Consider the following 15,699-nt stretch of genomic DNA (forward strand, 5'->3'; position numbering starts at 1 on the left):
TTATTAAATTTTTACATAATTACTACCAGACTGATAGGTTTTCTTATCACCATCTAAAACTTTCACAATTTTCGCATCAGACATTTTAAAATTTTATATTATGCTATAATTATTTTCTATATCATCTTAAAACGTCAATTATTGCATAAACATTTATACGAACATTTATAATAGTCATCAAAATATTGTCGGTTATAGTCTAAGTAAGTTATGGCCGCATTCAAAATTTCATTAAGGAATTATAACAATTTCTATCAATCTCCCGATCTACTTTCATAAATTTTTCTTGAAATTTTCATGGAGAACCATATTACCAGAAAATCAAAACCTCAATAATTTCATTGGCATTGATACGTATTTCGAATCTTATATATAACCGATCCGTAATAATTGCTTAAGTTGGTTCTTATAGCTTATAATAGAGAACAATAGTAGGTAGGGGTTGCAAGTGTGCAGGCTGGATTATTTGTCGAGCTAAATAAGCTCAAATTGAAAGGTTGGAAAGTAAGATACTTTAGAGGAAAAAGAGTTTGAAATTTTAATTTCATTCCTTTTGCCCCTAAGGTCAAGGTGTTAGAATGTGTACGTACATCCTCTCCTATATATTATATCTCCAACATTGGCAGTTCCTGTACTGTCATCATATCAACAACTGTATATCAAACTCTTCACAATAACTCACTTTTTTTTAATATATCTTATTAAGTTTATTCAGTCAATACGATGAAACCCTAATGTGAAACCCATTTGGAGCTTTTACTCTTGGAAATTTCAAGAGCTTACATCCTCCAACTTCTTCCCACCTGCAACAAGAAGAAAAAAAAAAAAAAAAAAAAAAACAAAAGAAAAAAGAAAAAAAAAATCTTTATCTCAATTTCTGTTTTTATTTTCGATTAGCCAAACGTAGTCAAGGACCATACCCAACAAAATATACAATCTAACTTGTCACATAAACAAAAATGTGTACATATCAGAATAGCAATTAAAGTACTAAGAATACATAAAATATGAAAAAGAAAGCTACGTACCTGTATTTAGTTACAAAGTAATGTAAAAATGTAGAAACCTCTGCAATTCCCAATTCTTTGCCAGGACAAAGCCTAGTTCCACCTCCAAAGAGGAAAAAATAATTATGAGACTCTAAGTTTTTATCCTGAAAAAATGACAAGAGCAATGCAAAATGGTCATTTTTCAACAAGGGGTAAAGGGAGAGAAAGAAAGTTAAGCGAGAGAGAGAAAAACCCACCAGCCATCTCCAAGGGTTGAAGGTGAATGGTTCAGAATAGAGAAAAGGGTCATAGTTTATCTCTCTAGTATACACATAAATCCTCCATCCTTTAGGAATTAGAAACCCTGTAAAAAGCAAAGTAAAAATCAGAAAAAGTTCAAGATTGGAACTCTTCAGTTTTATCTCATAACATTGTTGTTACGAAAGAAGTGAAGAAGTTGTGTCATTCTTTATGAGCCCTAAGGCTGACCCACAAAAAAAAGAAAATAAAAAAATAAAAAAACAGAAGTGAGAGAGAGAGAAAGAAAAAGTGGCCAAAGTGAATTGGGGAGATGAATATTAGTAACTGCAAAGACAGGATCTTGAGCCTTGAACTGAGGAGATGAATATTGGTAACTGCTAATAACTCGAAAACAAAACTTGGCTACCATGCAGCTTTGCTGCTTGTTTTAAAATTGCCCTTATACTTTTAAAAGTCACAATATTACCCAACTTTTATATAGGCCAAAACCCTTTGAAGCATTATCCTTTTAACGTTTATATTTGTTAGCAAAATACTATTGAAGTTGAAATTCCATGAAATGACATTGGCTTGGTACGTAACGAATAACGAAAATTTGAATGAACTGATTTTTTCTAATCTTAAACAAAGTACATAATAAAACCCCAAATTTAATACAAAAAAAGTACTAATAAAACTCACCATTTACTTCCAAATCCTTCGTAGTTTTTCTCAAAACACCATTAACAACAGTTGCTAGCCTTGATGTTTCAAAAATCACCTAAACAATTTCAAAACGAAACAGTGTAATGTTAGAATCCTGATCATTATTTTTAAGAAAAACCCATCAAAGAACTGTTAAAAAAACGACAGTAGAAACATAACAAATCATACCGCACGCGTGAAATCCATTGCTTTAAAATCATCCCAATCAATCGGGTCCTCAGGATTTTTCTTCTCTCTTAATGCTATATGTTCTTCCTGCAAATTTCAAATCTCTAACTTAGAAAACAAATTAAAAAAAATTTAAAAAAAAACCAACCAACAGCTTTTTCAAATTTGCAACTCAATGAGTTGTGATCTTTATTTTCTTATTTTAATACTCACTCTGAGTTGCTGAAGAACTTTGGGATGATCATGAAGGAACTTTACAGCCATCATTGAAGTTGTTGAAACAGTTTCATAACCAGAATAGAAAACAGTAATGATTTGATCAATAATCTGTTCCTCATTTAGTTTATATTTGTTCTCTTCACTCAATAAATATCCAAGCATGTCATCTTTTTGAATCTTTGAATTTACTCTCTCACTAATCAGCTTCTTCAATAGCTTTACTATGTTATTCCTTGCCTGAACTCCTATACGGTAATTCGTGCCCGGAAGATCGATAGGGAGCGAGAAAGTGCCCAGCACGAGCTTAAAGAATTCTATGGTGAAAGATTCCCATAATGGACCGGATACGATACTGGTAGTCTGCTTCAAAGATGTCCAGAAAGCCATCTGAAGAGGGGGGGAGCGGGGAGGTTAAAAATGAGTGAAAACAGAGAAAAATTAGCAATTTTTTCAAAAACTAAAATCCACCTGTTTAGTTTTTTCTTGAATATCAATGATTTGGCTATCCCAGTTACGCAAATGGGATCGCATAAACTCATCAACTTGAAGAAGAAGACGATCCTTAATCATGGTGGGACCAACAATAGCAAGTAGAGCACCTCTCATAAGCTTATGAGCATCGCCGTGTACGGCAGCGATATTGCATGTTCCAAGTATATCAAGCATAGATTGAGGATAACCAGCGACAAGTCCTTTAGATTCATTCATTAATATATATCTATTAACCTCTGGATCCATAGAAATAACCGTAGGAGATCCCAAAATATGTGATTTGAAAAAGCTCCCATACCTTCACCAAAAACAAAGCAAACGTTAAAACCAGAGATTAAACAGAAATCAAAAGGCAAAAGAAATAAAAAAGAAAAAAGAAACACAGATTAAATTTTAATTAGTACCTTGCTCTTTTAGAATTCATAAAATTCGGACCTTGTTTAAGAAACTCAGAGGTTTCACCAAAAACAGGCCAACCCATTGTACCAGGAGGCAACCCATTTTTTCTGTATCGAACCTCATTCCATTGGAATAAAGCAGCGCAAAAACAGAGGAGTAAAAACAGGGCAAGAATTACGATGGCTAAGGCCATTTAAGTTCCAATGAAGGAATGAAGAAAAATAAAGAAATGATAGCTTTCTCCTTCAATATTATGGAGGTTTTGGTTGGATTTATAGGTACCCAGAAGCAAGTGTGGGATAAGAAAGGAAAACAAAAATAAAAAACAGAGGAGATTTTTCTTTTTTGGCTATGAAAATAAAGATCCGGTATACTACAAGGGGATGCGACCGTACAAGTGTTAGAAGGAAGGAAAGTTTAGGCTGTAAAATTGAATGGTATTGGAGCGAAAAAGGGATGTTGTCGTTGCTGCTTGCTGCTACTGCTTCTTAGCCCTTTGGCAACTAAAACTAGTTTGGCTATTGAATTGGCACTAGAATGAACTACCTTTTTCAAATTGATCCCTATCTAAAGAAATAAAAATTAGATATTTTATTTTTATTTTTAAATTTTGAAATAGAGATTTGAGTAAAATAATAATTTTATTGGTCAATTTAATATATACAACAAAATGCTAAAATATTTAGGTATAATAACCAAAAAAAAAAAAAAAAAAAAAAAACCACCGTAAAGACATCTTCTTTTTTTAGAAACTTACATAAATGTAACAAAACTGTAAACTATTTACAACTAGGTAACAAAGCCGATAAGGTTAGCTATTTTTTAAATATTCCAGGTTTGCCCTTCTATCTTTCTTTTCTTCCTCGCGATTCGTCTTGCTACTGTTATTTCGTATTCCCCTACGATTTCGTCTTTCTTCCTTTCTCTTTTTCTTTTCTACGATTTCTTTCCATCATTTTTTTTTTTATTTTTCAATTCTTTATTTATGCCGTTTAATTTTTCCATTGTTTTTCTTCTTTTCCTCTTCGTTTTTTTCGCTTCGATTTCTTTCCATCGTCTTTCTTCTTTCCTTTTTTTTTTACGCGAACGACTGTGTATAAGACTATGTACTACAAAATAGAAAAATCTAAAAGATCGTGTATAAAGAATCTTGAAAAAAAATCATTTAGATTGGAGTAACGAAATCTAAACGATCGTATAAAAAAATAAAAGATTGTGTATAAAAAATCTTAAAAAAATAATCATTTAGATTGGAATAACCAAATGTAAACGATCATTTAAAAAAGCAAACGATCGTGTAAAAAAATAAAAGATCGTTATAAATAATCTTGAAAAAAATCATTTGGATTGAAGTAGCAAAATGTAAACGATCCTGTAAAAAAAGTAAACGATCATGTAAATAAATCTAAACGATCGTGTACCAAAAGAATTAAAAAGATCGTGTACCAAATTTTTTTAAAAAAATTCATTTAGATTTGGGTCCCCAAATCTAAACGATCGTCTAACAAAATTAAACGATTGAATTGAAAAAATAAATTGTAGTCATATATAAATGAACGCGTTGTAGCCATAACTAAACGATCGCATATATATTGAACCATATCTAAACGATCGCGTATAAATTGTAGTCATATCTAAATGATCGCATATCAAACAATAACCAAATCTAAACGATCGCAAATATATTACGCGCGCGTTATTGACGGGGTGGTTGACGGGCTTTTTTGGTATTTTACACAGTGAGCCTCTAGGCTTTTTCCGTTTTTGAAATTAATCTATAGAGTGTAAATATTTTGACGCTTTTTTATATTTTTGAAAATATCCCTTCTTTTTTCATAAATTTTAATATTTGTCTTGTTCGTTTTAATTTTCCACCAGGATTTTTTTTTTTTTATAATTCTTGTTTATCTTCTTCATATTATTATCTCTTCTTCTTCTTCATGTCCCCACTTCTTTTTGTTTGCTATTTACACTACAAGAAATATGGCCTTTAATGTCGGTTTAAAACCGACATTAAAGGCCTTTAATGTCACTTGGCAACCGACATCTTTGCAAGCGTTATTAAAGGCCTTTAATGTCGGTTTATAACCGATATTAAAGCTGTCTTTAATGTCGGTTATAAACCGACATTAAAGGTCTTCTATGTCGGTTATAAACCGACATCTTTGATAGTGTTATTGAAGGTCTTTAATATCGGTTCATCTTTAATGTCGGTGGATAACCGACATTAAAGCTGTCTTTAATGTCGTTTTTAAACCGACATTAAAGATTTCTTTAATGTCGCTTATGATACATCTTTAATGTTGTTTTTCCATTGACCTTAAAGAGGTCTTTAATTTTTTTTAACCGACATTAAAGTTGTTTTTAATGTCGTTTTTAAACCGACATTAAAGACACATTTAATGTCATTTTTAAACCGACGTTAAAGACACATTTAATGTCGTATTTATAATAGTTTTTACGACGGCAAAACCGATATTATTTGAGTCGAATTACGTCCGGAAATGTTCGTCATCGTATATTGTAAAAAATAAAAAAATGGCTTGCACACTGGCTATACCTACTACTCAATGCCTTATAACTAGTTCACCTGCAATGCACACAATAATACCTAAAATTCCAGCATACACTTCCATATAGAACTACAACAAATACGCATCATCCAACACCTGCATATAATCACATATCAATAAACACAACTATATTCAACACTATAATTCCAACTACTCCAAATCCTCCAATATATCCACTTATATATATAATCACACATATCAAACAACACATCCTGCCATCCATGGCAAACCAATAATAAACACCTACAATGCATAAGATCCAACACTAAAATACGAGCACACTTTTCCACACTTCCATATAGTATATTACAGCAAATACGATCATCCAACACCTAAAATATCAGCACACCTTTCCACCCTTCTACATAGTACTACAACAAATAAAATCATCCAACTCCTAATCACATATTTAAATAAACAACCAACTACTGTAAGTGAAAACTCAAAAATATAAAGATAATATATAAGATCGTGATTAATAAACAATGTATATACAATAGAAAGTTCCTTCACTAACTAAAGTATACGTACAAACTATCTAACAAACAACAATTAGTACGGAACCACCTGCCCTTCAAAAAACTATAGGACTGCTCGTCCCTACAAAAACTTAACTCGACCAAGAAACACATTTAAAAGCTTACACAAATCTGCTAACAAAAGCTGCCTATTCAGTTCGAATCTCGTCAATCTCCTCTTGCCTATATGCATTTTTGGTATTGAACTACACACAAAGAGAAAGATATGGAAAGTATGGGTTTAGATCATAAATTGTAATATGTAAAAAGTTAAAGTAGAAACTTACAAGGCTAGTAATAGAAGTACTAGAACTATGCACTATCTCATGTATGTACTTTTGCATGTAGTACCCACACCCTACAGAATCCAATTGACGAGGGCACTGCATGTATATAAATTGAATACAAATTAATCTTATGTTTCATAAAAATAATTACGTGTAAATGAAAGAGAGAAAAATGGTGGATGAAATGAAATGGATTCAAAATGGACCCATTTCATTTCATTCCACAATTAGAAAAATGGACCCATTTTGAAAGAGAGAAAAATGGTGAAATGAAAGGGTATTGAAAATTGTAAGCTTTGCTTTGTGGGACTGAAATAAGAAAACAGAGTCATCAGAATGGATAGGCAGAAATGGATTCAAAAACACAACAAAATTCAAATTCCCACAACTGCTTTGTGGGACTGAAATATCAGAATGGATACCTCTCTCTCCATTCCAATTCCCACAACTATTCAACAAAATTCAAAAACACTCTCTACATTACATAATAGACGGAGACAGATCTTGAAGGCAGAAATGGATAGGCAACACAACAGAGGCCTCTCAGAAAAGCCATCTTTTACAGAGAAACTGAGAAATTAAAGACAACCCAACAAATACTAAAATACTTAAACAACTCATGTTGAATTTTGAACAAAACCCAAACTCAATCCTCATCACAATGAAATACCACAAAATGCAAGATAGCAAGATAGCAATGCAAATCATGTCCACAGATACTCAAATACTGAAACAAGAGTGTTGAATTTTGAGATTGATGGGTGGTTTGCAGTCTAAATGGAAGTCAACAAAAATTGCAGCTTAAACCCAAAATTAAATAAATCGTGACCACTTGAAAATGGAAATTACCGTTGCTGTGAAGCTTCCGCTGCCACCATCGGAGTTAGATGTTAGCGTCGAGTAGGGACGCCGTCGCCGAATGCTTTTGTAGCTTGAATAGCACAGTGAAGGTTATTCGGAGAAGAAATGGGCATCGGAGAAGAAAGGGGCGATTTCCATTTCGAGAGGAAAAAGGGTTTGCGATCGAGCGGTGAAAGATTGAAAGAGTAAAGTAAGAGAGAGAATTTGTTGTTTTTTTTGCAAAATAAAATTATTAAAGAAAAAATTTAAATGGACCTTTAATGTCGGTTTTCAAAATGGCGGACCTTTAATGTCGGTTTAAAACCGACATTAAAGCTTACTCTTTAATGTCGGTGGAAAATCCACATTAAACATCCACCTTTTCAAAACCGACATTAATGTTAATTTTTCATTTTTCCCAACCGACATTAAAACCTATATTTCTTCTAGTGTTTGTTCATCTTGTGTTCTATAATTTTTTCCTTCTTTGTCATCACTCATTTTCTTTTTTTTCTTCTTCCTTTTTTACCTACTAAAATCTAAACGATCAATCGTTTATCTCAGATAGTTAGAGATAGATAAGTGATAAGTGATAGATCTAAACGATATTGTATAAGATCCTGTAACAAGATCATTTAGATTGGTACAAGATCGTGAACCAAGATTAGTTAGATTTTTTTAGTTAGATTTTTTACAAGATCTAAACGATAGCTTACCAAGATCTAAACGATCATATATCGATATATATAAACGATCTTGGTATAAGGTACAAGATCGTGTGCAAGATCATTTAGATTTGGTACAAAATTGTGTACCAAGGATCTGTACGATTTTGGACAAGATTGTTTAGATTTGGTACAAGATCATGTATTAATATTGTTTAGATATTTGTACACGATTATGTACCAATATCTAAACGATCAATTGTCTATCCCATAGGAGTGTACAAAAGCCAAGTTGGGTCGGGTTGGAGAAAAATTATGGACAAACCTAGAGTATCCGGGTTGGTAAAAAATGAACCATATTGGTTCAATATGCAATTAAGGATGATTAGAGACCTTGTTCAATATCCGGGTTGGTAAAAAATGAACCACATGGGTTGCTTTTTTTTTTTTTTTTTTCATCTCTCCATAATTTAGACAAATTTTCATATTGCTTTTCAGTATGCAAGGTGAACAAATTCTCATTTGTAAGTTGTCATATATATATATATATATATATATATATTGTATATTCAATTTCAAAGTCTACAATATCCATTTAAAAGGAGGTTACTTTTAGGTTTTAGGTTATATATATATATTTAAATATATACGTAATCGAGTTGGGTCGGGTCAACCCGACCCCTTACTTGCACAACTTGGCTACCTGGCTCAATTTTTTCGTCCAATTTTCTAATCCAACCAAATACAACACTAAATTTAACCCAACCCAACCCTTATAGTTTGGGTTGGATAATCCAGGTTGGTCAGGTTATCGATTTTTTTTTAACGTCCCTACTGTCCCATATAAACATAGATAGACTATTATCACTGTCTATACCAAACAGATAAGTAATAAATTCAAATGATCGTTTACTAAGATCTAAACGATCATGTACCAATATCTAAACGATCTTTTAGACTATATGATTGATCGTTTAAATTTAAAACTTTTTCACTTGCGTGTGTGGTCGATTAATCATGGGGTATTTTTGTTATTTTATGTTGTGGGCCTGTGGGATTTTTTTTTTAAAAAATTATTCTATATGGTGTAAATATTTTACCAATTTGTTCTATTTTTTAAAACAATTTTACCGATTTGTTATATTTTACAGTATAGAACAATTTGAAAGATATAACAAAGCGGCAAAATGTTTACACCATATAGAACAATTTCAAAAATATAACAAAGCGAAAAAGTATTTACTCAAGGTCAAAGTCAACCTTTTGACTTCCAATGGTCAGAAGTTAACATTTTGATTTTTGACTAAAAATAAATTCCGTTTTTTCCCTTAATGCGTTAATTGAAAAATTAATTTTAAATAAAAATTAATTAATCAATTGAATTAATTAAAAATAATTTAATCCCAATCAATCTGATTGACCTGATTTGAATCCTTATTCGAGTTCTCGATATTTAAATCTCATTTAAATATCATTTCTCTCTTAACTTGTAATCGTTAATTATAGAAAAATTGTGGTGGGTAAACTTTTGAGAATATAATACAGAAAATATAGCACATTGTTTTAGTATTTGCAAATATGGCAAAATTCTCACTTTTTAAAATACTCTCAATCTTAAATTTGTTATTATTCCCAAACTACTCTTGAATAACTTATTTCTTCTTCCATTGTCAATGCTCTAATCATCCCTTATTTCTTCTCCTACTTTTTAAGGCCCTAATCATTATTTCTCTTATCGGAAAAACAATTTGTTTGTTCAATAACATATGTATTTCTTTTCTCCTTTTTAAGTCCCTAATCATCCTTTCTTATATGGGAAAATGATTTGTTCTTCCTGTCTAAATCTTGACAAGATATCAATGGTACATTAATTGCAATATGAAATATAATGGTTGTTGATCGGAGTAATCTAACTTCGTTTGTGATTTTTCTCACTTTTTTTGATGTGTATTTTAAGTTGAATCTTATTTCAAGTGATTTTGTTTTATTTTTTTTACGTGGGTTTCGTTTTGGTTTTATTTTGTAATGTTTTGTATAGTAGTGTTGTGATGTACTTATATTATATGTATTAGTGAGTTGATACTCTTACTACGTGATTTTTATTTTTTCAAATTTTATGCAGTTCATTGTAGTATTATTAAGTATATGAACGATATAACTTAGTGTATCATTATCAAGTATGTCAACAATATATTATTAAAGTATATCAACGTATTAGTAAAGTGAACCATTATCGAGTATATCAATCAAGTTTACAAGTGTATATCAATAGTGTATCAAGTGTATAAGCAGAACTTTAAGCATATGAAGTGTATTTAATCAATCAAGTGTATTAGTGAAGAATACTAAGTGTATCTGCAGTTCACCAATTGTATTGAACATATCATGTGTATCAAGCGTATCAAATTTGTTGAGTGTACAAGTGAAGCATAGCAAGTTTATTAGCAGTGCATCAAGTATATCAAACTTATCAGTGAAACATTAAGTGTATTCAGGCCTAAAGGGTATCAAGTGTATCAAGAAGAATCAAGTGTAACAAGAAAATATTATGTATATGAAGGCATTTCAAGTGTATCAAAAGGTATCATGTGTATCAAAGTGTGTATCATGGTGCATCAAGTGTATCAAGGCCCAAAGTTTATCAAGAAGTATCAAATGTATTACATGTATCATAGTGCATCACGGGTATCAAGGAGTATCAGGTGTATCAAGGGAATATTACGTGTATCAAATTTGTATCAGTAACGAGAACATTTGTGACATTTTACATCTTGTATATGTGGGTCAGGTTTTGTTTTTGCCATTTTTGTAAATAATAAATGTGTGTGCTATGGACTTAATTGTTATAACTTATTTTTCCTTTTCTGCAAGTGCCATTTAATTATATCGAATATTACTAACAATACACTTTCTCAACTAATTTGAATAATTCAAATTTCTCGATCACACTATTTTGAATTGAAATTCTTAATGAGCTAGTAAAGGAACTTAATGGACCTATATACCTTGAGCTTTAAATATCTGATATTAACTGACCAAACTCTTTTGATCGAGTTATTCAACATTCATTAACTAATCAAGACTACCCATTATAGCTTGTAGCTGTACTCTCCTCACTATAGATATAATTGTTGGGTTTTCTGTCCTAAAACTCGTAGTAAAAATGTAATCTGTTGACTGTCATTAATAAAGTTTTATTATTATAATTTAAATAAGTATTATTAATTATATTATTAGTTTGGTCTTAATAACCTAAATCCAATAAAGTAACATCCTAAGCTATTTGATGAATCTTGAATAGTATGTAGAGACATACAGGGATCAATATTCGAGAGATACAACTTAAAGGGTCTACACAGTAGAAGAAATCTGATCTTTAATGTCGGTTTAAAACTGACATTAAAGGGCTTTAATGTCACTTGGCAACCGACATCTTTGTGAGCGTTATTAAAGACCTTTAATGTCGGTTGGGCTTTAATGTCGGTTTAAAAACGACATTAAAGGCCTCTTTAATGTCAGTTTTCCACCGACATCTTTGATGGTGTTATTGAGACCCTTTAATGTCGGTTGGGCTTTAATGTCAGTTTAAAAACGACACTAAAGGCCTCTTTAATGTCGGTTTGTCAATTTCCAATCGACATCTTTGATAGTGTTATTGAAGCCCTTTAATGTCGGTTGAACTCTGATGTTGGTTTAAAACCGACACTAAAGCCTAGTTTTGGGATTCATTTTTACAAATTTATTTTTATTTAATTGTTACATTATTGTCCTATAGACCGACATTGGGTCAATGTAGATAAATATGTTTTTCACACGCCAAGAAATCAATGAAATTCATATTATTTTAGAAACTATAATATTTGTCTTTTACATTTGAATACACAAAATAAAATCTTCATATTATGATTTTATATACATTCTACAACAGTACATGAAAAAAGATCCTAATACAAGAATTAGATAATTAAAAATCCTAAACGCCTTCTCAGTCTTCAATTTTCAACGGTCGCTTAGCCATCTATGCACAATCGCTTAGCTTTTAACCCGATATGACTTCAATTATCTACAAATAATATCCAAATAAACCATTTATATAGAATAACAAAGCTGTTTGAAGCACTAAAATTGCAGAGAAGGATGAAAAGTTCTCAAGATTTTTTATCCACATTCCAATCCACATAACTCTCTTCAATCTACCCCATCCATCAGGCTTTCCTAAATCTCTTCAATCTAATATTAGAAATATTCCATAGATGCAATCATATACAATCCTTTTCCCAAATAAAAAAAAACATTTTATGGGGCAACCTATGAATTCTTGTAATTGATTAGCTCATAATATTGCCTGCCAAATGAATAATCAACATTTTTTTACATAACATTATTATGAAAACCAATATCAATCTATAAAGAAATAAGCAACATCAACACAATAAGCTGAAAAGTAAAGCAATCATATTTATATACCTTGGGGTATGGAGAACCCTTGATTGGCTTTTGGCCATATTTCCTCCATGAATAATCATCATATTTGCTAGTTTGTTACTAATCGTGGGCACCTTAATCGACCGCTTCACTCTATGCTTCACTCTAGTGTTATTAAAGGCCTTCCTCTTTCCTACCATTGCATTTCATAACAAAAATATCAACACAAAATGCACAATGAATAATCAACAATCCATTTGAAGCATCATTTAATCTTTAGAATTGCAAAACAAATATGCATTTCACACCAAACACTTTTTAAGGAATTGTTCTCATTTACAAAAGAATTATAGAAATAAATATGCATTTCATACCAAACACTTCTTTACGCTTGTTTTTTTCCGAAAAAGAAAGAGATCTACACTTGACCTAACAATTTAAGTTTGTTTGGTTTGAAATTTGAACCCCAATGAAACCTTGCTCACCTATTAATGCAATCAGTTGATTTACAGCGGGAGAAAAGGCAACAAATGCAATCAGTTTGTTTGGACCGGACTGTACTTCTTCTTCCAACCTCAACCAGTCCTCCTAGGGCAATAGAATGGAAGAATCTCTGTCTCAAATTTGCAACATAATTTCCAACATAATAATAGACAAAATATGTCAACAACAATTATCTACAAAAATACTACCCTCTAACCATTACTTAACAAATGTGGAGGAATTCAAATAAGAACAAAATAGTTTGAGTACTGTGCAACATGTGGCACTCGTGACCATTGGAATCTATGGCTAATTACTACTCAAATTCTATTTTTTTTCTTCATAACAAACACATTAAACAGAAAATTTCTCAATTTTTTTTATAATCAACTTTTAACCAATTAACAAATTCTATAGATCCAATTTTTATGTTCTCCCTTTGCTTAGCTAGATCCAAATTTTATGTTCTCACTACACCTATACACAAACGTAACCAACATTATTCTATGTTTCACTAATTAATAAATTACTTCACTTCCACCCACACTAAACATTTTTTTTTTTAGTTCAAGTTAAGTCTTCCAGCATATTAATTCTTTTTACATATAAAATAATAAATTCTTATTAATTTGAGTGAAGATGAAGGATGAAGAAAGTTACATTATGTCACTATATTATTGAATTAGACTTACTTTTGACTTTGTTCTATAAACATTTGGAAAAATCAGACTATGTAGATGGCAATTTCTCATGGAGGATTAAAATCTAAAGATCCATTATATGAATAAGACATAGAAACAAAAAAAGATAAATAGTGAGTTAGGAAATAATAAATCTATGTTATTGATTGATGACCAAAAAGAATTATTTAATTTAGTGGATATTTAGTACATGAAAAAAAAGAAAGAAAGAAAAACAGACCCACCGGTGGACAAAATTCGAAAATACAGAAAGCAAACAATGAAGGTTGGGGAAAAGTTTTGACTCTCTGAAGTCTCAATACAACAACATGATTTACAATATGAACTCACAAATTTTTAAAAACAATAGTAATGATAAATAAGATAATTAATTTCATGATTAACATGTAAAATTAAAATTACTGCATCTTAATTTTCATTTTTCAATTTTGTGTTCAGATTCTTACGGCCAGCAATGAAGGAATGGCGTCCAAATTTTGAGTCGAATTTTTCTCCGATGCTTCTCTTTTCCCTTCTGATGATGAAGATGATGGCTTCGTGAAAGCTCTCATTGGACTAGCAAATGCCCACCCTTTGTTCTTGCTTCGCCCGGCCTGACCGTACGTCGCTGCCTGCTTGAATCTCCCTTCTTCGTCGGAGGATGATGATACCTAGTATGACGATGACATTGATGACGAAGATGACGATGTCTGAATCATGAATCCCCTGAATATTCCGTCGCATTTCACTCGTTCTTTAAGGGAATCGTTGTCGTCCAGCATCGTGGCCACATCGGTCGGGTTTATTTTGGGTTTTCCCTCTCTATGTGATTCCACTCTTTGTAACGTACAAATTAAAGCTGATACAAATTGAAAGCTGAAAAAGGGCCAAAGAATGTATGAGATCGATTAAGAAGAGAGAGAAAAATACAAATTTTAGAAGGAAGAAAGGGGTCTAACCTTCTCGAAAGTCGGTGATGAAGATGGAGATGGGAGTTGATCTTCGAAAAGGAGGTTTGACTGTCTATGTTTGTTCGCTATATGCAACGACTGGGCACAGTGGTGGCGACGACGAGCATAACGACAGGACACAGATAACGACATGGATGGAAGAAACTGATGTATGCTGGTGGTGGTGGCGGCAGCTGTCAAAGAAGAGAGGGAAGAAAGTGATGAGATTGAGAAGGGTGAAAGAAATTTGAGAAAGTTGAAAAATCGTGTGTGGGAGGGTTTGAGAAAAGAGTAAAGTAAGAGAGAGAAAGTTGAATTTTTACAAAATTAAAAAATAAAAATAAAATAAAAATGGGTTTTAGTGTCAGTTCTAAAAAAGCAGGGTGTTTAATGTCGGTTTTAAACCTTTTGAAAACCGACATTAAAGCCCATTTTTCATTTTTTCCACCCGACATTAAAGACTAGATTTCTTCTAGTGATAGTATAGGGATAAGGCTGAGTACCTTATCTTGGTAACACTATGGATGTAACGCCCCAAAATTTCGAGGTAAATTTTATCATTTTAAAATTCTTTCGGTGTTAATTTTTGGTTGGTTTAGAAGAGAAAATAAAAAGAAATTTAAGGGTATGAATTTTTTTTATATAATATAGTATAAATTAATATAATAATAATATAATACAAATTATATTATTATTATTATTATTTTATTATTATATATATAATATATATTTTTTAAAAAATTAAAAACCCTAAGCCCCCCCTGCGCACCGCACCCCCCCATGTTTTTTTTCTTCTTCTTCTTCCTTCCTCGCCCGACACACCTCCACCTATATTCCGACAGCCGCCGCTCCTCCTGTGCCTTCCGCAAAAAAAAAAAAAAACAAAGTCGACCATCTCTGCCTCAATCGAACGTTGTCAGCCGCGCAACACCGGCGTGCGGCAACTCCTTTTTTTCCGATCTCTTTCCGACTTTGGCCTTCAGATCTGCCAAGCCCGACGACAGCCGTCGACGCCCCTTACAGTGTCGGCGTGGTTGTCATCCCC

At 32.0% G+C, this 15,699-nt stretch overlaps 1 protein-coding gene across 3 annotated transcripts; it reads right to left on the reverse strand.

The window, feature by feature from the left end:
* Positions 1-226: 226 nt before the first annotated feature.
* Positions 227-3,528, reverse strand: LOC103495886 (cytochrome P450 85A-like). Of its 3 annotated transcripts, none has more exons than XM_051089416.1 (8): positions 3,239-3,528; positions 2,811-3,132; positions 2,337-2,729; positions 2,124-2,210; positions 1,932-2,010; positions 1,247-1,353; positions 1,029-1,100; positions 227-803 (listed from the first exon to the last, which is right to left on the reverse strand). In XM_051089416.1, exons 1-7 carry the CDS (start codon positions 3,424-3,426, stop codon positions 1,035-1,037), a joined length of 1,242 nt encoding a protein of 413 aa, XP_050945373.1. In that variant the 5' UTR covers positions 3,427-3,528; the 3' UTR covers positions 227-803; positions 1,029-1,034. The 3 variants fall into 3 exon arrangements, with proteins under 3 accessions (XP_050945373.1, XP_008455791.1, XP_050945372.1); XM_008457569.2 differs by having other exon boundaries at positions 1,029-1,153; XM_051089415.1 differs by having other exon boundaries at positions 1,029-1,353.
* Between the last annotated feature and the right edge of the window lie 12,171 nt (positions 3,529-15,699).

The sequence above is a fragment of the Cucumis melo genome, chromosome 8 (genome assembly GCF_025177605.1).
Source record: "Cucumis melo cultivar AY chromosome 8, USDA_Cmelo_AY_1.0, whole genome shotgun sequence".
Taxonomy (NCBI): domain Eukaryota; kingdom Viridiplantae; phylum Streptophyta; class Magnoliopsida; order Cucurbitales; family Cucurbitaceae; genus Cucumis; species Cucumis melo.